Here is a 21502-nt window from a genome sequence, read left to right on the forward strand (position 1 = left end):
CGCATTACTGCAGCACGTTAGTCAAAACAAAACGGCATGTTTTGATATGTGAAGAATAAATATAAGTTTTATTAACGTGAATTAAGATTTAATTGGTAGTAATTTGTTTGTAACAACAAAATGCAGTTATCTGAAATAGACAACGTTAAAATTTACAATCTCAGTGTTGGAAAATCTCTACCTGATGTAAGTGACTACAGTTAATAACCTATGAAATACTCATTTTATTTGAATTTGTGTCCTTTACTAGTATTTTTTTATTTGTAGTGGCTGACAGAAAGAAAGAAGCGTGCCTTACTCAAGAAAAATGTTGACCTCAGACGAAGAATTGAGCTAATTCAAGAGTTTGATATGCCAGGAGTGAGCACCACTATCAAAGTTTCCAAAGATGGACAGTATATAATGGCCACTGGCATTTATAAACCAAGAATAAAATGCTATGATGTTAATAATCTATCCTTAAAATTTGAAAGATGTCTTGATTCTGAAGTTGTTACATTTGAAATATTAAGTGAGGACTATTCTAAAGTAAGTTTTTAAATCTATAAATATTTATCCAACACACCATGTCTCTCAATATAATTATAAATTTAGATTGGTTTTATACAAAACTGACTGAATGGTTCTTTTTTCAGATAGTATTTTTGCAATGTGATCGGTATGTGGAATTCCATGTAGGACATGGTAGACATTATCGATTCAGGGTACCCCGATTTGGAAGAGATATAGCATATCATCGGCCATCATGTGATTTATTTGTTGTGGGTGCATCATCTGTAAGTTTATCATAATTCTTTTGTTCCTTTAAACCATTAAACCAATGCATTTAATTGAATAATTACATATTTTTAAGCTACCTATACAAATTATTTTATTTTCAGGAAGTTTACAGATTGAATTTGGAAATAGGTCAATTTTTAGCTCCATATGTAACAAAGGCCAATGAAATTAATTGTTGTGCTGTTAATGAGGAACATGGATTATTAATGCTTGGCACAGAATCTGGCCATGTAGAAGCATGGGACCCTCGTACTAAATCAAGACAGGGAATATTAGATTGTGCTATGCATTGTACAGATTCAGAATACAGGTATGTTAAACTCATAATAATCAAAGAATTATGGTATTTATTTTTGCATTATATGAATTAAATTAAAATACTGATTTTGCTTTCTAGAAATAATAAATTGCCTGCCATAACTGCTGCCAAGTTTGATGGACCTCTCAGGATGGGAGTAGGGACATCCACAGGCCATGTACTGTTATATGACATAAGATCAAGTAAACCACTCCTTGTAAAAGACCACATGAATGAAATACCTATAAAAGTATTAGAATTCCATAAAACAATGAATTATGTTTATTCTATGGATTCAACTGTTGTTAAAATATGGGATAAAAATACAGTAAGTATATAGGTAGTTGCAATTGATGATTGAAAAAATAGGAATGTGACCATAGTAAAACAAAAATGTTATTTTTTTAGGGCAAGCAGTACACAAGCATAGAATCATCAGCAGATTTCAATGATTTATGTGTTATTCCAAACACAGGATTAAACTTGATGGCTGTTGAAGATCAAAAAATGCAGATATATTACATTCCCTCATTAGGTATGTACCAACAGTTTTATTTAAACTTAATAACACTATAGATTTATAGATTCTTAATAATTTTTTCATAATTTTTTTCAGGACCAGCACCTAGGTGGTGTGCTTTCTTGGATAACTTAACAGAAGAACTAGAAAGCTCTGCATCACAAACAGTTTATGATGACTATAAGTTCATCACTAAACAAGAGCTGGAATCATTAGGTCTTGATCACTTGCTGGGTACAAATCTGTTACGAGCATACATGCATGGGTAAGTCTCAGATAAGTTTTTATTTTTCCAGATGACTGGAGATTTAAATTCTTTGTTATTAATATAACCTAAATATTCACAGATACTTTGTTGATGTGCGTTTATATAAGAGAGCGAAATCAATCGCGGATCCATTTGCATTTGAACAATATAAGAAACGTAAGATCAGAGAAAAGATTGAGCAAGAGAGACCATCTAGACTAAAGGTCGAGGATAACTTGCCAAAAGTTAACAGAGATTTGGCGTCTAAACTTATGGATGACAGCGGAAGAAAGAAGAAACAGACTACTAATCTGCTCAAAGATGATCGATTTAAGGTAAAAATGATACTACCAGTTGTCAAGCTTAATTCTAATATAAATCAATAATAGGGCAAAGCTCTGTCGTAATTATTAATGCATCTGATTGGTGGCACCACTGCACTGTCTTAAGTGAAAGTATTTTTCACAAATTTCTTTTCTTTTCCCCAGGCTCTGTTTGAAAATCCTGACTTTGAAGTGGATAGAGAAGCTGAGGAATATCGCCTACTCAATCCAGTTTTATCTAGGCTCGATAAAAACAAAGACAAGAAAATGGAAACCGAAACTTCAATGCAGGTAACAATTTCTACAAACACTATATGTATCTAAAATAGCTTCTGTCCCGAATTTCATACCGGTCCGTTCAGTCGTTTTGATTTGATTGAGTAACAAAAATACGCACAAAATCTTTCGCATTTACGATAGACTCAAGCTAATTTTCATATTTCAATGTACAGAATTATCACTTCTACAGTTTTATTATATGTATAGAATTATAGATTAAATAGTATAATTCTGTTTACAAAAGTAGACTATGTTTTTAACTTTCATTGTTAACAGGTGGAAGAAACGGACGAAAAGGATTCGGATATGGAACTGTATGATACTAGTGACGGCGACAGTTCAGATGAAGATCGAACATGATGAATTTAGACATCTGTTTGTTAATGCTACCCAAGATATATGAATTATTACAAAGCAAATATGAATCGTATGTATTACAGACTTATGCATATTTTTTAAATATTTCCTACACAACACTCACAAATATTTTTGTTTTCTAGATACATGCAATGTGGTTGCAATGCTTTGAGGCTGATAGTGCGCAACTTCTCATCGGTAGTAAGAGCTAACGTAAGTGCTCCAGTACGTACGTTGGGTGTAGACATTCCTCGTGAGGAGCGGTATTCTAAATGTATGGCAGATACATCGGCTCCTGCTCGACGTACGAGCTTTTTTGCTCAAACGACAAACGCTTCAGGGACGCCTTGGAGCTGCCTTCAGAGATCTTCATAACCTAATGCAACAAGGTCTTGACTGACATGCTTCTATTACATGTCAGACAAGTAAAACTTAGAACTGACAACTTATTTAACTTCCTATACTAGGTATTAATATTGTTTAATCTTCATAATATTTTCTCACCATTGACATAAGCAGATTTAGAACTAAAAGTCATACATACAATACAGCCACTTGTAATATTTATTAACAATAAAAAATAATAATATCAGAAATATATTTTTTTATTTCAAACAACATTATTACACTTAATTAATTCGATTGTAGTACAGAAAATTTAAGTAATAAATTATTAAATAATTATAATCGCTCGAGAAATTTTCTTCGAAGACTCACGTATTAACGCGTGCACGCGTGTACTGGCGTGTCCGGTGTCGCTCGCTGAACGAATCAAATGAATATGCCTGTGCCGCTGTGCTCACTATATAAAGCCTCGTAGCACGGTACCCGCGCGCATGGTAATTTTTCTGACATTAGATACCAGGCCTTTACATCGTCTAGATATGTGGTTTTTATTTTGCTGATAAGAGCAAAAAAAAGAAAAAAATGTACTGGGTTCACAATATAATACTAGTTCTTGCTTTTCATTTTTTTATTTAGTTGTCAAGTTGTACGTAGAAAAAAAGAACTTCTATTGATTAATTTATTATTATTTTAATTCTAATTTCATGTATTAAATCTTAATTCACGTTAATTTAACATACAAATAGTAATTAAATAATAATTTAATGTGCTAATAGTTCTGAAACATAATAAAAGTATAAACTGAGTAAAATAGATTTAAAATAAATAACTTTTTAAAAACAGATTTTTGAATGCGTTAATAAAACTTAATTTTTCCTATCAACATAAAGCGTGAGCCAATGATTTGTACAGCTCATGTCGCAATCGGCATGAAGCAGTCTGCGCCCAAGTGGTGCAGAAGGGCGCCACACGAGTACACGACACGCCGTGAAACAACGACACACACAAAATACCATGTCCGCATTACTGCAGCACGTGTTATTTTTTATAGAGAACTGTCAACTGTCAATGTCAAATTCTTAGGCTAAATCAGTGAGGCGGAGTGGAAGTATAGTTAGTCAAAACAAAACGGCATGTTTTGATATGTGAAGAATAAATATAAGTTTTATTAACGTGAATTAAGATTTAATTGGTAGTAATTTGTTTGTAACAACAAAATGCAGTTATCTGAAATTGACAACGTTAAAATTTACAATCTCAGTGTTGGAAAATCTCTACCTGATGTAAGTAAATACAGTTAATAACCTATGAAATACTCATTTTATTTGAATTTGTGTCCTTTACTAGTATTTTTTTTATTTGTAGTGGCTGACAGAAAGAAAAAAGCGTGCCTTACTCAAGAAAAATGTTGACCTCAGACGAAGAATTGAGCTAATTCAAGAGTTTGATATGCCAGGAGTGAGCACCACTATCAAAGTTTCCAAAGATGGACAGTATATAATGGCCACTGGCATTTATAAACCAAGAATAAAATGCTATGATGTTAATAATCTATCCTTAAAATTTGAAAGATGTCTTGATTCTGAAGTTGTTACATTTGAAATATTAAGTGAGGACTATTCTAAAGTAAGTTTTTAAATCTATAAATATTTATCCAACACACCATGTCTCTCAATATAATTATAAATTTAGATTGGTTTTATACAAAACTGACTGAATGGTTCTTTTTTTAGATATTATTTTTGCAATGTGATCGGTATGTGGAATTCCATGTAGGACATGGTAGACATTATCGATTCAGAGTACCCCGATTTGGAAGAGATATAGCATATCATCGGCCATCATGTGATTTATTTGTTGTGGGTGCATCATCTGTAAGTTTATCATAATTCTTATGTTCCTTTAAACCATTAAACCAATGCATTTAATTGAATAATTACATATTTTTAAGCTACCTATACAAATTATTTTATTTTCAGGAAGTTTACAGATTGAATTTGGAAATAGGTCAATTTTTAGCCCCATATGTAACAAAGGCCAAAGAAATTAATTGTTGTGCTGTTAATGAGGAACATGGATTATTAATGCTTGGCACAGAATCTGGCCATGTAGAAGCATGGGACCCTCGTACTAAATCAAGACAGGGAATATTAGATTGTGCTATGCATTGTACAGATTCAGAATACAGGTATGTAAAACTCATGTTAATCAAAGAATTATGGTATTTATTTTTGCATTATATGAATTAAATTAAAATACTGATTTTGCTTTCTAGAAATGATAAATTGCCTGCCATAACTGCTGCCAAGTTTGATGGACCTCTCAGGATGGGAGTAGGGACATCCACAGGCCATGTACTGTTATATGACATAAGATCAAGTAAACCACTCCTTGTAAAAGACCACATGAATGAAATACCTATAAAAGTATTAGAATTCCATAAAACAATGAATTATGTTTATTCTATGGATTCAACTGTTGTTAAAATATGGGATAAAAATACAGTAAGTATATAGATAGTTGCAAATGATGATTGAAAAAATAGGAATGTGACCATAGTAAAACAAAAATGTTATTTTTTTAGGGCAAGCAGTACACAAGCATAGAATCATCAGCAGATTTCAATGATTTATGTGTTATTCCAAACACAGGATTAAACTTGATGGCTGTTGAAGATCAAAAAATGCAGATATATTACATTCCCTCATTAGGTATGTACCAACAGTTTTATTTAAACTTAATAACACTATAGATTTATAGATTCTTAAATATTTTTTTATAATTTTTTCAGGACCAGCACCTAGGTGGTGTGCTTTCTTGGATAACTTAACAGAAGAACTAGAAAGCTCTGCATCACAAACAGTTTATGATGACTATAAGTTCATCACTAAACAAGAGCTGGAATCATTAGGTCTTGATCACTTGCTGGGTACAAATCTGTTACGAGCATACATGCATGGGTAAGTCTCAGATAAGTTTTTATTTTTCCAGATGATTGGAGATTTAAATTCTTTGTTATTAATATAACACAAATATTCACAGATACTTTGTTGATGTGCGTTTATATAAGAGAGCGAAATCAATCGCGGATCCATTTGCATTTGAACAATATAAGAAACGTAAGATCAGAGAAAAGATTGAGCAAGAGAGACCATCTAGACTAAAGGTCGAGGATAACTTGCCAAAAGTTAACAGAGATTTGGCGTCTAAACTTATGGATGACAGCGGAAGAAAGAAGAAACAGACTACTAATCTGCTCAAAGATGATCGATTTAAGGTAAAAATAATACTACCAGTTGTCAAGCTTAATTCTAATATAAATCAATAATAGGGCGAAGCTCTGTCGTAATTATGAATGCATCTGATTGGTGGCACCACTGCACTGTCTTTAGTGAAAGTATTTTTCACAAATTTCTTTTCTTTTCCCCAGGCTCTGTTTGAAAATCCTGACTTTGAAGTGGATAGAGAATCTGAGGAATATCGCCTACTCAATCCAGTTTTATCTAGGCTCGATAAAAACAAAGACAAGAAAATGGAAACCGAAACTTCAATGCAGGTAACAATTTCTACAAACACTATATGTATCTAAAATAGCTTCTGTCCCGAATTTCATCCCGGTCCGTTCAGTCGTTTTGATTTGATTGAGTAACAAAAATACGCACAAAATCTTTCGCATTTACGATAGACTCAAGCTAATTTTCATATTTCAATGTACAGAATTATCACTTCTACAGTTTTATTATATGTATAGAATTATAAATTAAATAGTATAATTCTGTTTACAAAAGTAGACTATGTTTTTAACTTTCATTGTTAACAGGTGGAAGAAACGGACGAAAAGGATTCGGATATGGAACTGTATGATACTAGTGACGGCGACAGTTCAGATGAAGATCGAACATGATGAATTTAGACATCTGTTTGTTAATGCTACCCAAGATATATGAATTATTACAAAGCAAATATGAATCGTATGTATTACAGACTTATGCATATTTTTTAAATATTTCCTACACAACACTCACAAATATTTTTGTTTTCTAGATACATGCAATGTGGTTGCAATGCTTTGAGGCTGATAGTGCGCAACTTCTCATCGGTAGTAAGAGCTAACGTAAGTGCTCCAGTACGTACGTTGGGTGTAGACATTCCTCGTGAGGAGCGGTATTCTAAATGTATGGCAGATACATCGGCTCCTGCTCGACGTACGAGCTTTTTTGCTCAAACGACAAACGCTTCAGGGACGCCTTGGAGCTGCCTTCAGAGATCTTCATAACCTAATGCAACAAGGTCTTGACTGACATGCTTCTATTACATGTCAGACAAGTAAAACTTAGAACTGACAACTTATTTAACTTCCTATACTAGGTATTAATATTGTTTAATCTTCATAATATTTTCTCACCATTGACATAAGCAGATTTAGAACTAAAAATCATACATACAATTCAGCCACTTGTAATATTTACTAACAATAAAAAATAATAATATCAGAAATATATTTTTTTATTTCAAACAACATTATTACACTTAATTTCCATATATTTATTTAAAACACTCTAAAATTATATTTTTAAACATTACTTATAAAAATAAAAAACAAAATAACATTTAAAAATATAAAAATAGGAGCCGACCAGTAGCGGGAGCATGGTCCAAGCTACCGGTGGTTAGGGCTCCAAAGACAGAAACCTCCTCACAATACGTGCCGTTTCGAGGAGTACTGCCTTCTGCATCAGGCCCTTGATCCATCCGCCCAACCCCAGCCTTCTAAGGTGGTTGTCGAGGCTGTTGGGTATTAAACCGTTGGCCGACACGACTATCGGCACAACGATAGCCGAATCCACATTCCACATGTCGACAACCTCGTGAGCCAAGTCAAGCTATTTTATTTGTTTATCTTTTTCAGCTTTCACGAGGTTCTCGTCATGAGGGATGGTGATATCGATTATCATCGTGCGGCGCGCTTGTCGGTCTATCACCACTATATCAGGTTTGTTGGCTACAATAGTCCTGTCAGTGATGATAGATCGATCCCAGTACAACGTGATATGGCCGTTTTCGAGAACTGGATCGGGCGCATACTTGTACACTTAATTAATTATTATGTCATCGACTTACATCGAGTTCCTCGACAAACAATTACGTGAGCAAGCCGATAACATATTAATTAAATATGTTTCACGAAAGTTGTAATGAAATGTTATTACACTTTTCAAACATAACATCACATCAAAATGTCGTGGTGGTCCTACGGTCTGACTAAGACGCCTCTCATGCATGTGGAAACCTAAAAGTACAAGTAATGTGACTCTTACGAGTTATATATGGTTATATGTACTTTTTAAGATTTTAGACAAAAGGTGAATAAAAACATCATGACACAATCTGAGCCTATAATTTCTAATTATAAGCTTGAAACCCGTATTGAGTGGTGATCACCCGTGGTGATTTATGCTCAAACAATAATCGTGATTTAATGATTAATGCTCAAGCATTACCTAATTATGGTTTAATTAATTAATATATTTATTAAGTGGTGATTTACGTTTAAGCATTCATCGTGATAATTATAATGATTAATGCTTAAGTATTAATTACCACGCACGGTTCTCCAACACTTGACTGCCTCGTTGGTCGAGTGGTCGCAAGTGCGACTGCCGAACAAAGGGTCTCGGGTTCGATTCCCGGGTCGGGCAAAGTATTACTGGGCTTTTTCGAATTTTCGAAAATTTCTCGGTAGTAGCACGGAGTCTGGAATTGTGTCCAGGATATGGCAATAGGCTCACCCCCTATTACATGGGACTTTAACAAAAAATGGTGAAAAGTGGGTGTACATTGTATAGCGGCATTGCGTGCCGTAATGTGCACCTCTGCCTACCCCTTCGGGGATAAAAGGCGTGAAGTTGTGTGTAAGTTGTGTGTGGTTCTCCAACAATGGCCACTTACAGGCTGTTCATGATGTTTGATCACACTTTTTAATTAAGAAGATGTAAAAACGCACTCTTCTCCTTAGTAAACAGAGTACACGTGATCAATGGACCATATCTTGAACGTGAGCAAGTGTGGTAATTACTCATTCCTTCTCAGTATGAGAAAATACCTTTTTTCAGATTTACAGGCTGGTGATGAATTAAGTACTGATACTGCCTATTCCTTGCGACTATTTATTGCCATCCTTGTTAAGCAAAAGCTGCAGAAAGTTGTAAATGAACAGCCTTTAACTTGTGGAAATCAAACACAGTCAATAAAGGTACCTAAATTAAACATACTGTCCTGATATAGTTCCAGACTGGAGAGCTCTCGAAGCGGTTTTGCAGTTTTCGAAAAACCAATGTTCTGCCCTATCCAACAACTGAACTATCTTAACCCTCGTATGCCAAATATAAGATAACAATAGAAAACATATTGTCTCACATGGATCTGCGTTTGGACACACAAAGGGTTAAGACTGTTTGCTCAGAAGTTTATGATAAATTTATTCTAAACGTTACTGCTGAACAAACGGCAGTAAGTAACTAGTTCTCTATTGGGAACTACTGCAGTTTTGGTATACATACTTTCCTTTTCTTTCTTGGAGGGAGGGGACAGGATGTTATCACTAATAATACTACATAACGTATTTCGTACATTGCGTGTTTTCGATCTATATGGAAATTAAAAGATATATATGAATATATCTCATAGCTCGTAAATCGCAAATTCAGAATTTGTAATTTTTATTTTTGTAGACAAGACATATTCCACACTTTCAAGAGTTTCAAGTAAAATCGGATAAGGATAAAAACAATGAAGAATATTAAATATAAAACGCCTAGTATTTTGCTTTCTTGTTTTATTAGTATATATACATATACCTTACATCGTAATTCTTAAAATATAATTGAATATGACTACATTATTTTTAAATAATATTTACAATGTCATAACAAGAGTATCTACTTTAAGTATGAACACATAGTGTTCTTTGAATGCACGTTTATAATTACATTATACAATCTGTATAAAATAAATTGTGAACCATAATAATGAAGTCACAAATTATTTACTTTTTTTCTCTTGTTGTTAATTCCCTCACCATTAGGATTTTGGTTTTGTCTTTTTTTATTGAACTTGTTCATTTTCTTTGCCAAAATTTCATCTGATACATCTTTAACCATTTCACTGCTTGGTTGTTCATTTTTATCAGCATTTTCTAGCTCCATGAGCCTTTCAATCTCTGGATTCATACCCTTGAATGATAGCCGGCCTTCAACCATCGTATCACAAAATATGAAACTTGATTCAGATATGAAATTACCAGACGCACTTCTCATTTCATTTGTAATTATATTGGAGTATAAACTGCTATGATCTTGAGTGTTTTCCATTTCCTTTTCTATTCTTTCTCTTGTTTTTTTCATGAATTTCATTTCCAGCACCGATTTGGGCAACTGTATCTTTTTAGTTTTCCCCGCCATCGTATGTGTTATGTTATTATAATTCGTAGAATCTCTCCGCACTTTAGCTTTAACAAAAAATAATGTCTTTCACTTCCTTCAAAATTCACGTTTCATAACATAACCTATTTTATAAACAAAGTGCACGCACAAGAGTCAAAGTCAATTGTGACATAAATAACACTAGAGTTACTAGACACTAGATATGTATGTAATAAATGTCGATATCGATAAACGAAACTTACTAATAATGCTAGATGTACACACACGGTATCTCGATTGTAGTACAGAAAATTTAAGTAATAAAATTATTAAATAATTATAATCGCTCGAGAAATTTTCTTCGAAGACTCACGTATTAACGTGTGGCGTGTACTTAGGGTTCCCAACTATACTGTTAAAAACAGTATTATACTGTTTTTCACTAAATTATACTTTTTACTGTTGAACAATAATAAAGTATACAAAATACTGTTTTCAAAATGCTTAACACTACACAGTGTTAAATGTTAGACGCTCACACATATTTTTTTAAAAAAAATAAAATACTGTTAATTTTTCTAAAATACTGTTTACTTTCCTTCTCAGACCTAAATATACTTTATTTCTTGTAAAAAAAGTTGGCAACCCTACGTGTACTGGCGTGTCCGGTGTCGCTCGCTGAACGAATCAAATGAATATGCCTGTGCCGCTGTGCTCACTATATAAAGCCTCGTAGCACGGTATCCGCGCGCATGGTAATTTTTCTGACATTAGATACCAGGCCTTTACATCGTCTAGATATGTGGTTTTTATTTTGCTGATAAGAGCAAAAAAAAGAAAAAAATGTAATATAATACCAGTTCTTGCTTTTCATTTTTTTATTTAGTTTTCAAGTTGTACGTAGAAAAAATGAACTTCTGTTAATTAATTTATTATTATTTTAATTCTAATTTCATGTATTAAATCTTAATTCACGTTAATTTAACATACAAATAGTAATTAAATAATAATTTAATGTGCTAATAGTTCTGAAACATAATAAAAGTATAAACTGAGTAAAATAGATTTAAAATAAATAATTTTTTAAAAACAGATTTTTGAATGCGTTAATAAAACTTAATTTTTCCTATCAACATAAAGCGTGAGCCAATGATTTGTACAGCTCATGTCGCAATCGGCATGAAGCAGTCTGCGCCTAAGTAGTGCAGAAGGGCGCCACACGAGTACACGACACGCCGTGAAACAACGACACACACAAAATACCATGTCCGCATTACTGCAGCACGTGTTATTTTTTATAGAGAACTGTCAACTGTCAATGTCAAATTCTTAGGCTAAATCAATGAGGCGGAGTGGAAGTATAGTCAGTCAAAACAAAACGGCGTGTTTTGATATGTGAAGAATGAATATAAGTTTTATTAACGTGAATTAAGATTTAATTGGTAGTAATTTGTTTGTAACAACAAAATGCAGTTATCTGAAATAGACAACGTTAAAATTTACAATCTCAGTGTTGGAAAATCTCTACCTGATGTAAGTGACTACAGTTAATAACCTATGAAATACTCATTTTATTTGAATTTGTGTCCTTTACTAGTATTTTTTTATTTGTAGTGGCTGACAGAAAGAAAAAAGCGTGCCTTACTCAAGAAAAATGTTGACCTCAGACGAAGAATTGAGCTAATTCAAGAGTTTGATATGCCAGGAGTGAGCACCACTATCAGAGTTTCCAAAGATGGACAGTATATAATGGCCACTGGCATTTATAAACCAAGAATAAAATGCTATGATGTTAATAATCTATCCCTAAAATTTGAAAGATGTCTTGATTCTGAAGTTGTTACATTTGAAATATTAAGTGAGGACTATTCTAAAGTAAGTTTTTAAATCTATAAATATTTATCCAACACACCATGTCTCTCAATATAATTATAAATTTAGATTGGTTTTATACAAAACTGACTGAATGGTTCTTATTTCAGATAGTATTTTTGCAATGTGATCGGTATGTGGAATTCCATGTAGGACATGGTAGACATTATCGATTGAGAGTACCCCGATTTGGAAGAGATATAGCATATCATCGGCCATCATGTGATTTATTTGTTGTGGGTGCATCATCTGTAAGTTTATCATAATTCTTATGTTCCTTTAAACCATTAAACCAATGCATTTAATTGAATAATTACATATTTTTAAGCTACCTATACAAATTATTTTATTTTCAGGAAGTTTACAGATTGAATTTGGAAATAGGTCAATTTTTGGCTCCATATGTAACAAAGGCCAATGAAATTAATTGTTGTGCTGTTAATGAGGAACATGGATTATTAATGCTTGGCACAGAATCTGGCCATGTAGAAGCATGGGACCCTCGTACTAAATCAAGACAGGGAATATTAGATTGTGCTATGCATTGTACAGATTCAGAATACAGGTATGTAAAACTCATGTTAATCAAAGAATTATGGTATTTATTTTTGCATTATATGAATTAAATTAAAATACTGATTTTGCTTTCTAGAAATGATAAATTGCCTGCCATAACTGCTGCCAAGTTTGATGGACCTCTCAGGATGGGAGTAGGGACATCCACAGGCCATGTACTGTTATATGACATAAGATCAAGTAAACCACTCCTTGTAAAAGACCACATGAATGAAATACCTATAAAAGTATTAGAATTCCATAAAACAATGAATTATGTTTATTCTATGGATTCAACTGTTGTTAAAATATGGGATAAAAATACAGTAAGTATATAGATAGTTGCAAATGATGATTGAAAAAATAGGAATGTGACCATAGTAAAACAAAAATGTTATTTTTTTAGGGCAAGCAGTACACAAGCATAGAATCATCAGCAGATTTCAATGATTTATGTGTTATTCCAAACACAGGATTAAACTTGATGGCTGTTGAAGATCAAAAAATGCAGATATATTACATTCCCTCATTAGGTCTGTACCAACAGTTTTATTTAAACTTAATAACACTATAGATTTATAGATTCTTAATAATTTTTTCATAATTTTTTTCAGGACCAGCACCTAGGTGGTGTGCTTTCTTGGATAACTTAACAGAAGAACTAGAAAGCTCTGCATCACAAACAGTTTATGATGACTATAAGTTCATCACTAAACAAGAGCTGGAATCATTAGGTCTTGATCACTTGCTGGGTACAAATCTGTTACGAGCATACATGCATGGGTAAGTCTCAGATAAGTTTTTATTTTTCCAGATGATTGGAGATTTAAATTCTTTGTTATTAATATAACATAAATATTCACAGATACTTTGTTGATGTGCGTTTATATAAGAGAGCGAAATCAATCGCGGATCCATTTGCATTTGAACAATATAAGAAACGTAAGATCAGAGAAAAGATTGAGCAAGAGAGACCATCTAGACTAAAGGTCGAGGATAACTTGCCAAAAGTCAACAGAGATTTAGCGTCTAAACTTATGGATGACAGCGGAAGAAAGAAGAAACAGACTACTAATCTGCTCAAAGATGATCGATTTAAGGTAAAAATGATACTACCAGTTGTCAAGCTTAATTCTAACATAAATCAATAATAGGGCGAAGCTCTGTCGTAATTATGAATGCATCTGATTGGTGGCACCACTGCACTGTCTTTAGTGAAAGTATTTTTCACAAATTTCTTTTCTTTTCCCCAGGCTCTGTTTGAAAATCCTGACTTTGAAGTGGATAGAGAAGCTGAGGAATATCGCCTACTCAATCCAGTTTTATCTAGGCTCGATAAAAACAAAGACAAGAAAATGGAAACCGAAACTTCAATGCAGGTAACAATTTCTACAAACACTATATCTAAAATAGCTTCTGTCAACGGCTTCGCCCGCGTGCTCGGGATTAAAAAGCCTATGTTTTATTTCAGACCATAATCTATGCCTGTTCCGAATTTCATCCCGGTCCGTTCAGTCGTTTTGATTTGATTGAGTAACAAACGTACACACAAAATCTTTCGCATTTACTATAGACTCAAGCTAATTTTCATATTTCAATGTACAGAATTATCACTTCTACAATTTTATTATATGTATAGAATTATAGATTAAATAGTATAATTCTGTTTACAAAAGTAGACTATGTTTTTAACTTTCATTGTTAACAGGTGGAAGAAACGGAAGAAAAGGATTCGGATATGGAACTGTATGATACTAGTGACGGCGACAGTTCAGATGAAGATCGAACCTGGGTTAAAGAAGTGAAAAAGCAACATAAAATGATTAGAAATAAGTCACGAAAAGAAGAAGACTCGCAGCCCGATGAGGAGCAGGTTTACGAATCTAATAACGCTCCTAAATCTACAAATATTATAAAAAGCATAACACGGGTCAGCAAAGCTAGTTTAGGAGACCGATTAGCTAAAGAAAACTTCTCCACGATGGTTACGACTGCTGGAGGAAATCGTGAAATGAAGTTTAGTATGAGAAAAAAGAAAGACCCGCAAAATCATAAGAAACATTATGAAGAACGAAAAAAATTCGTCAGGAGAACCGGATTTTTAAGTTCATCCAAAAAATGATTTACAATATTTATTTGTTATACAAATATAGATTAAGACAGTTATTTATTGCTTTTTATTAATAAATTGTGTTTGGCCTAAAGGCGCAGATATATGTGCTAGTGAAACAATCGCATGCCCGGACCTGTCGCGTCTGTTCACACGTGCTAGTTTCGCAAATCCTGAACCCCGTACTTGCATACTTACCAGTAACATACTGTCTGAACACTGCATCAACTAGACTTCCGTCAAATTCGGTCCAGCCATATCAGAGATAAGCCGGAACAGACAGACAGGCAATAATAAAATAAGAAATGGGTGTATGTATCGTATGTATATTCATAATATCATATACATAGTAAAAAGCGGATATTTCAATATTACCTACGAACAAACTACAATTTTACTTATTAGTCTAGATAGTGTTTATATCTTATAACAAATCTTCATAAGTAGATCCCATATGGGTCACGAACCTCAGTTAGGAAAAAGATGTGATGAAGACGGAGGAGGCGATTCTCAGTAAAATTGTAATTTTAAAAGGATTTCGGTAAACCACAATTGTTGTCCTAACACAAAATAAAACAAGACGACTCCGCGACCTCAACTGCAGTAACGAAGCTCACAAGTAGACTCAATAATAATTACGTCATTGTTAAAAATTACCTACAATTTTACGAAACCACGAAAAATCGCATACAATCTTGGAAATAATATCTAAGTACAAAAACACAATGACATTTGTATCGCATTGGCTATCAGGTTAATGCACTGAGTCAGTGCATTATTATAAGCACACATCACATTCAATGATGTTATTATTTATAAAAAAAATACATTGCAGCGAATCGTTATCGCTGTTGTTCTCAGTGTATCCTTTCAACTCTCAGCGAAAGTTTAATTTAGGTAATTGTTACAGAAACAAAATTTGTGATCTGTTTTATAAAAAATGCAAAATGACAACGCATCCTACGGTAGTGGTAAGCACCTACTATTATTTTTAAATGCCTACCGTCATTACAGAGATGTTAGTTGTTTGCTACATAAAAGATCAATTATTAATTTTTTATCATTTAGAATAATGTGCATGTTGGTAATTAATGAGTAGATATGGGCAATAAACTGGATAATGTGAATTTTTTAAATTGTTTTGTAGCTAGTGACTTACTGGACAGCCATGTACTGGGCAACGACAAGCTTGCTGAACCAGCGATGGAGAGATCTACCAGGTTCAGTATCGACGGCAATAGTGTGGATGTGAGTAATTCTTATCATTCATATTTTTAACAATATCTGCTAGAATCATTTGCCTATTAATGATAAATGCAACATAAGTAGCAGTTGATTTTGGAGCCATTATTATGCTAGCACCCAATGAGTAGCTTGTAGGTATATATCCCCTATATCATATTGTTATTTACAAATGGTGATCTACTTAATCTTATCTAAAAAAACGGTGTTCATTTGTTTTTAATAATTTGTCAAAAATTATTAAATGCTTATGTTTTGGCTGTTTATCCGTTTCCTGACGACTATTGATGACGAGTGCCCATAATAAGCGATAGTCCTCTAGATTAGTCTAGATCCTTTCACTATTTACCGTACCTAATACTAGAGGAGTTCCCCAGTCTCACATTTAATGCTTAAATATTTTATATACCCCATTGAATAATAGTACTGGACAGAAAACTAAAGGTAAATAGGTAATATTGAATAGATCTAGCTTGCTTTAAATCAAGTTTAAAGTTATATTGGTTTGGTTGGCTTTACAGATTGGAGAAATAACAGAATCCCCTGACACTGAATACATGAGTACTTCTGCTATATTACATTATTGTAAATCAAAGGTACTGTACTTACTTAGTGAATAACTAAACTTGTATGTAATGTACTATACTTAGGTACGTAATATTACTTTAATTTGATTACAGATATTGCTACCATATTTAAAATTATTAACTATAATGGGACTGCGGCCCGTACTAGATGTATCGAACTCTTCCAAATGCGCAATATGCTGCTCGCATTTCCATTCAATACAAGTAGCAATACTCATGTTTTTAGGATACGTTTTGCAGTATATGGCTTGTTTCAGGTAAGTTCATATACCTTTTTCAGTAAAAAGCTAATACTAAGGCCATTGTAATGTAATACGAGTTAATTTATGAGTAACGAAAATTGTGTACAATCAAAGTTTTCTAACAGAAGGAAATTCGTTTCAGACGAGACAGAGGTTTTTGTTACAAGTTAGTTCCATTGGCGTTAACATCCAGCCTGGAGTATGAGAACTATAAGCAAGTGTGTTACGGAAATGTTATTTTCACCTACATCGGGCCCAGCATACTGCACTTCGTGGGATTTTTATATGCATTATATCTATTCAGAATATCGGATAATGAACAGTTGCAAAATTTAATGGAAAGGGTGAGTACCTGCCTACTATTAAACGTAACAAGTCCCACTTGAGACAAAAAGTTAGAAAATACCAATTTATTCTGTTCATTATTTTGGTAAATATGAACATCACTTAGTTATCGTTATTATAATTTTTCATCAAAAAAGGAACCTTCAAATTTGTCTAGAAGTACTTAGTTAATACTGGTGTTTTTTTAGGTTTTTCTACTGTCTTCGTATTCGCCTCAAGGAATGCCCACCACTAAACCGAAACGTTTACTCCGCATGTTGTGGTTTTTCATAATACTCAGCGTTATATGGATGTGTCTGTCGTTATGTTCAGTTAATCTTATGTTGGCTAAAGGCAATATTATATTCAGATGGATGGAAAATAGGTACGTTTATGCACAGGTGCAATAATCCTTGGATTGATGTAGTTCTGTGAATTCTGTACCTACTAATATTATGTGCTACCTATTTATTATGTAGGTATAGAAGTCTTTTTCACAATTAATTTAATTACAGAGCATTAGTAGTCTTTTTATTTATTGTTTAGATTTATATTCAGTTGAGAAAAGTCATATCATCTAATTACTTTATTTCAGTTCATATGAAATAAGGATGGTGTTGAAAGTGTTGCTAATTATATGCACGTTGATCCACGACATGGTGCAGGCGACTATAATCACGAGCTATTGCCTACAAGCACAGTTGTTACAAGCTCATCTTATGTTTCTCAAAGAACGGTTGCTGAACCGAACTATAACTCCACTCAACTGGATGAGAGTGAGTTTCATTTTGATTATACTTGTTATAAAAATGATGCTTGTGTATAAATACATTAGTTAAGTGTACGTATCTAGGCAGTGTAGTTTGTATAGCTTAATTTTATTAGAGCCGTACCAATTATACAACCAAATTTTCCAGGAGATAGCAGAGTTCCGGAAACTGTTAAAATATCTGAACGACGACTTAGCACCTGCTGTTTGTTTGTTCACAATCGTGAACATCTCGTGGGCCACCTCTGGCATCATGTGGCTCCTCAACTTGGATAAGGTGGATACTGAGACAGAACCCTTGGTCGGCATCAGCATTCTAAACGAGCTCATATGGATTTCAGCAGTTATTGTGCCGTTTGTTCAAGTAAGGAATACTCTTACTCTTACTAACATCAACTACATCAAGTTACTTAAAAATTTCACATTTATTCTGTTGTTATAACGTTGAAAAATTATTCCAGGCCGCACGTTTGTCGAAAGAATGCAGACGGACTCAGTCTGTGGGACACGAGCTGTGCGTCCGTCCGTTCCTACACCAGGACACTTCCCAGGAGGACATCACCTCAGTACTCATGTACGCCTCTACTCTACGGCTACACGCGAAACTATTCCACTACCCTATCGCAGGGCGATACCTCTGTCTCGTACTAACTATTACTGCAATAGTACTCTTCTCTCTAGGCATGTGTCATCTATTACAGTAGTTACATTTAAATATCAATTTATATTTAATAGAATGAACCAACCAGCCAGTTTACTCATTGTAAATAACGCCTGGTTGTGTAATGTAAATAATTATTTTAAACTATTGATACTCAATTATGCAAATCAAATTCAATGATGAATTTTTAGTAATGGGATACTGAATTAAAGTAAGAACAAATTTTGTCATTTTTTATTTTGTTTGCACTATTTGGCACTAACATACAGGCAGACACAATAATCGGTTAACACGTTAAAATATATCTATCAATTTAATTAACACAGATAATTAACATCCAACAAGTATTGACCTATATTTTGCTACGGCTTATTTGTTAATACATTATCTTTTATATCATTTCATAATTTAAGAAAGTAATAATAGTTAATAATGTCTTCAATAGGCGACTTCTTAACCCGTTGTGTGTCGGAACGCAGATCTACGCGAGACACATGTGTTTTCTATTGTGTGTCACGTATCGACAGACAAGAGATTAATAAGCCCATTAAAAAATAACACAGTAAATGCATTTCCATAAAAACATTTTGGCCTCATTAGGCCATTACCATTAGGTAATGATAACAGACAACATCACTTCAAATTATCAGGTATGTGCTACTTTTGTTTCTTTAAATACATAATTAGTATATAAATAAAATAATCACTGGGCGGGCTAAATATAACCGTTTCTAAAGTGTTTTATCCTTGGTAGAAATTCTCATATCGTTATAATGTGTTATTAAAGTACAACATAATAATCCTACCCTAATACCTTACAAGTGCTGGTTGAGACTACAAAACCGTTTAACTGTTGTATTGACACTTTTGGAAATGTAACAATGTCGCATCAGATTGTAATGTAAACATATTATTTCCTTTTATTATGTTATAGTATTATAGTCTCCAGCATGAACCATGCGCGTACTTACTCCCATGGCCCGCCATGAAAAATTTGGCCTCGGTTCATGGCACAGATATAGACAGTAGTGTTCAGTCGGCGTGTAGATGCGCGAGTCGCGCGAGATGCGCGCCCCACCAGGAGTGCACGTCGTGCAAGGCGGGCAGGCCGCCGCCCGCGCCCGCGCCCTGCGAACTGTTGTGGCTCGGACGGGAACCACTCTTCACGTTGGCTGCCAAACATTATATTTACATTAGGCGCATAAAATATTGTTGATCGAAGGCTTCCTCGGTGTAAATGATTTGTGTTACAAAATCGTATTGAAGATTTGGTTCCCATTAGGGAAAAGAGTTTATTATTAAGCAGAGATTTCAATAAGATAGTATAAAAATCAAGATCACTCACACTTACATGAAGACTTCTTTATGAGAGCAGGATGTGGATCACTGAGAGTCGGCTGCAGATACTTTTTGATTGGACTCTCAGGCCTGTAAGAAGTTAATTAATATTATAAATAAGGTATTTTTTTGTTTCCTGTAACTTGTGTACTGATTTATATTTGTATTCAATGAATAATTTAATTATAGGTTATCACAATAGACAGTTAGTTCAAAAACAAACTTCAAAATATTTAATTGTTAATTTTGTATGTACCTCGGAATCGTAACAGATGGTAATCCCGGTCTTTTGAATTGGCTTTTCGTTGAAGATCTCTTCGGTTGTGAATCAAACGATGATGATATATCTGCGAAATAAAATAGAAAATCTTAGAACTTTCTATACTATTAAAAATAGATGTATAAAACCCAAGATACACAGTGTTGAATAATAATATAAGCATGTGAATAAAGAAAAAATATGGCAAATAACAGCAATTTTTATAAAATATATTGAGAGTTATTATTATATAATTAACTTTACTTACTGGATATTACTGGTTGTGAAGCGGACTCCGTTATTTCTGTGCGACCTGCGTTAGCGATGGTTTGCTGCAAAATCATTTTAAAAGGATTAGTTAAGTAATAGCTTCATTGTCTACACTAAAATAAATATAGTAAATTAATCATGATTTTTTGAAAATTTCCATATTATTTGCAGAGTTGAAGTTAAATATTCAAGTTAGTACCTGAGCTTCTGTTTCTTGTTTCTCTTTGTCAACCTTTTCGTTGCTCATACTGTCGACTGCTTGCTCATTTGTCTTTCTCAGGCCCGCGATCAAACTATTCGTAGGTTGTTTCTGTAAAATAGAATAATGAGATATAAAACACTAATACGGCTATACAGCTACATGTTACATAAATAAGGAACTACACTAACTACACTTAGTAATCATTTAACTTTATATTGTTGTAATGAAGAAAGCAAACAATTTCATATAATCAAACAACCAAAAAAACTAATGATGCGCTAGCAAGTCTAACACAGATGACTTACGCTATTGGCTCGTATTTTCTTTAGACAGCCTTCAAGCCACGTTCGTATAGTTTGTTTGGCGACCTCCTCCTCAATCAAGAATTCGAACTCCTCTCTAGCCAACAATTCTTCCATCTGCAGAGACTTACGGATGTCCACCGTGCGGTACGACAGCATACTGTTCACATTGCATTCAAATATCAGTACAAGGTATATA

At 33.6% G+C, this 21502-nt stretch overlaps 4 protein-coding genes across 26 annotated transcripts in view; 2 read left to right on the forward strand and 2 right to left on the reverse strand.

Moving 5' to 3' along the window:
* The window catches only part of LOC118273387 (nucleolar protein 10), a 22851-nt gene continuing 1349 nt past the window's right edge, over positions 1–21502 (forward strand). The window contains exons 1-11 of one of the 20 annotated variants that reach the window (XR_007705328.1): positions 1–186; positions 268–528; positions 636–776; positions 882–1090; positions 1178–1406; positions 1487–1613; positions 1695–1863; positions 1946–2180; positions 2334–2459; positions 2724–2874; positions 7194–7342. Coding sequence is in view for 16 of the 20 variants with exons in the window: in XM_050693754.1 (XP_050549711.1) it covers positions 121–186; positions 4515–4775; positions 4883–5023; positions 5129–5337; positions 5425–5653; positions 5734–5860; positions 5941–6109; positions 6192–6426; positions 14251–14376; positions 14706–15119 (1977 nt within the window). In the remaining 4 variants the exon portion in view is untranslated. Of the gene's footprint in view, positions 187–267; positions 529–635; positions 777–881; positions 1091–1177; positions 1407–1486; positions 1614–1694; positions 1864–1945; positions 2181–2333; positions 2460–2723; positions 2875–2947; positions 3097–4224; positions 4433–4514; positions 4776–4882; positions 5024–5128; positions 5338–5424; positions 5654–5733; positions 5861–5940; positions 6110–6191; positions 6427–6579; positions 6706–6969; positions 7121–7193; positions 7343–11901; positions 12104–12184; positions 12446–12552; positions 12694–12798; positions 13008–13094; positions 13324–13403; positions 13531–13611; positions 13781–13862; positions 14098–14250; positions 14377–14705; positions 15164–21502 lie in introns of those variants that run through there. The other 19 variants (XR_007705329.1, XR_007705327.1, XR_007705325.1 and 16 more) reach the window with 19 other exon arrangements.
* Positions 9968–10906, reverse strand: LOC118273384 (M-phase phosphoprotein 6). The gene has a single exon (XM_035590325.2). The coding sequence runs from the start codon at positions 10607–10609 to the stop codon at positions 10184–10186; it is 426 nt and encodes a 141-aa protein (XP_035446218.1). The 5' UTR covers positions 10610–10906; the 3' UTR covers positions 9968–10183.
* Positions 15844–19155, forward strand: LOC118273382 (uncharacterized). Of its 4 annotated transcripts, none has more exons than XM_050693767.1 (9): positions 15844–16004; positions 16255–16355; positions 16871–16945; positions 17030–17193; positions 17321–17522; positions 17712–17887; positions 18098–18278; positions 18420–18635; positions 18733–19155. In XM_050693767.1, exons 1-9 carry the CDS (start codon positions 15908–15910, stop codon positions 18973–18975), a joined length of 1455 nt encoding a protein of 484 aa, XP_050549724.1. In that variant the 5' UTR covers positions 15844–15907; the 3' UTR covers positions 18976–19155. The 4 variants fall into 4 exon arrangements, with proteins under 4 accessions (XP_050549724.1, XP_035446216.1, XP_035446217.1 ...); XM_035590323.2 differs by having other exon boundaries at positions 15929–16078; XM_035590324.2 differs by lacking the exon at positions 15844–16004 and adding an exon at positions 16113–16125.
* Positions 19152–21502, reverse strand: part of LOC118273383 (sodium leak channel NALCN) — a 15316-nt gene continuing 12965 nt past the window's right edge. The window contains exons 30-35 of the mRNA XM_050693669.1: positions 21307–21463; positions 20999–21109; positions 20798–20861; positions 20527–20617; positions 20278–20360; positions 19152–20104 (exon numbers count right to left, since the gene is read on the reverse strand). Coding sequence (XP_050549626.1) covers positions 19965–20104; positions 20278–20360; positions 20527–20617; positions 20798–20861; positions 20999–21109; positions 21307–21463 — 646 coding nt within the window. The 3' untranslated portion in view covers positions 19152–19964. The remainder of the gene's footprint in view (positions 20105–20277; positions 20361–20526; positions 20618–20797; positions 20862–20998; positions 21110–21306; positions 21464–21502) is intronic.

This window comes from Spodoptera frugiperda, chromosome 1 (genome assembly GCF_023101765.2).
Source record: "Spodoptera frugiperda isolate SF20-4 chromosome 1, AGI-APGP_CSIRO_Sfru_2.0, whole genome shotgun sequence".
NCBI classification, from domain to species: domain Eukaryota; kingdom Metazoa; phylum Arthropoda; class Insecta; order Lepidoptera; family Noctuidae; genus Spodoptera; species Spodoptera frugiperda.

Bases quoted from the DNA above. Each gene is read 5' to 3' on its own strand.
- LOC118273384 (XM_035590325.2), bottom strand. From the start codon at position 10,609: ATGGCGGGGAAAACTAAAAAGATACAGTTGCCCAAATCGGTGCTGGAA.
- LOC118273382 (XM_050693767.1), top strand. From the start codon at position 15,908: ATGATGTTATTATTTATAAAAAAAATACATTGCAGCGAATCGTTATCG. The intron at 16,946-17,029 runs GTACTGTACTTA...ATTTGATTACAG, and splicing joins TACATTATTGTAAATCAAAG to ATATTGCTACCATATTTAAA. The intron at 18,279-18,419 runs GTGAGTTTCATT...CAAATTTTCCAG, and splicing joins CTCCACTCAACTGGATGAGA to GAGATAGCAGAGTTCCGGAA.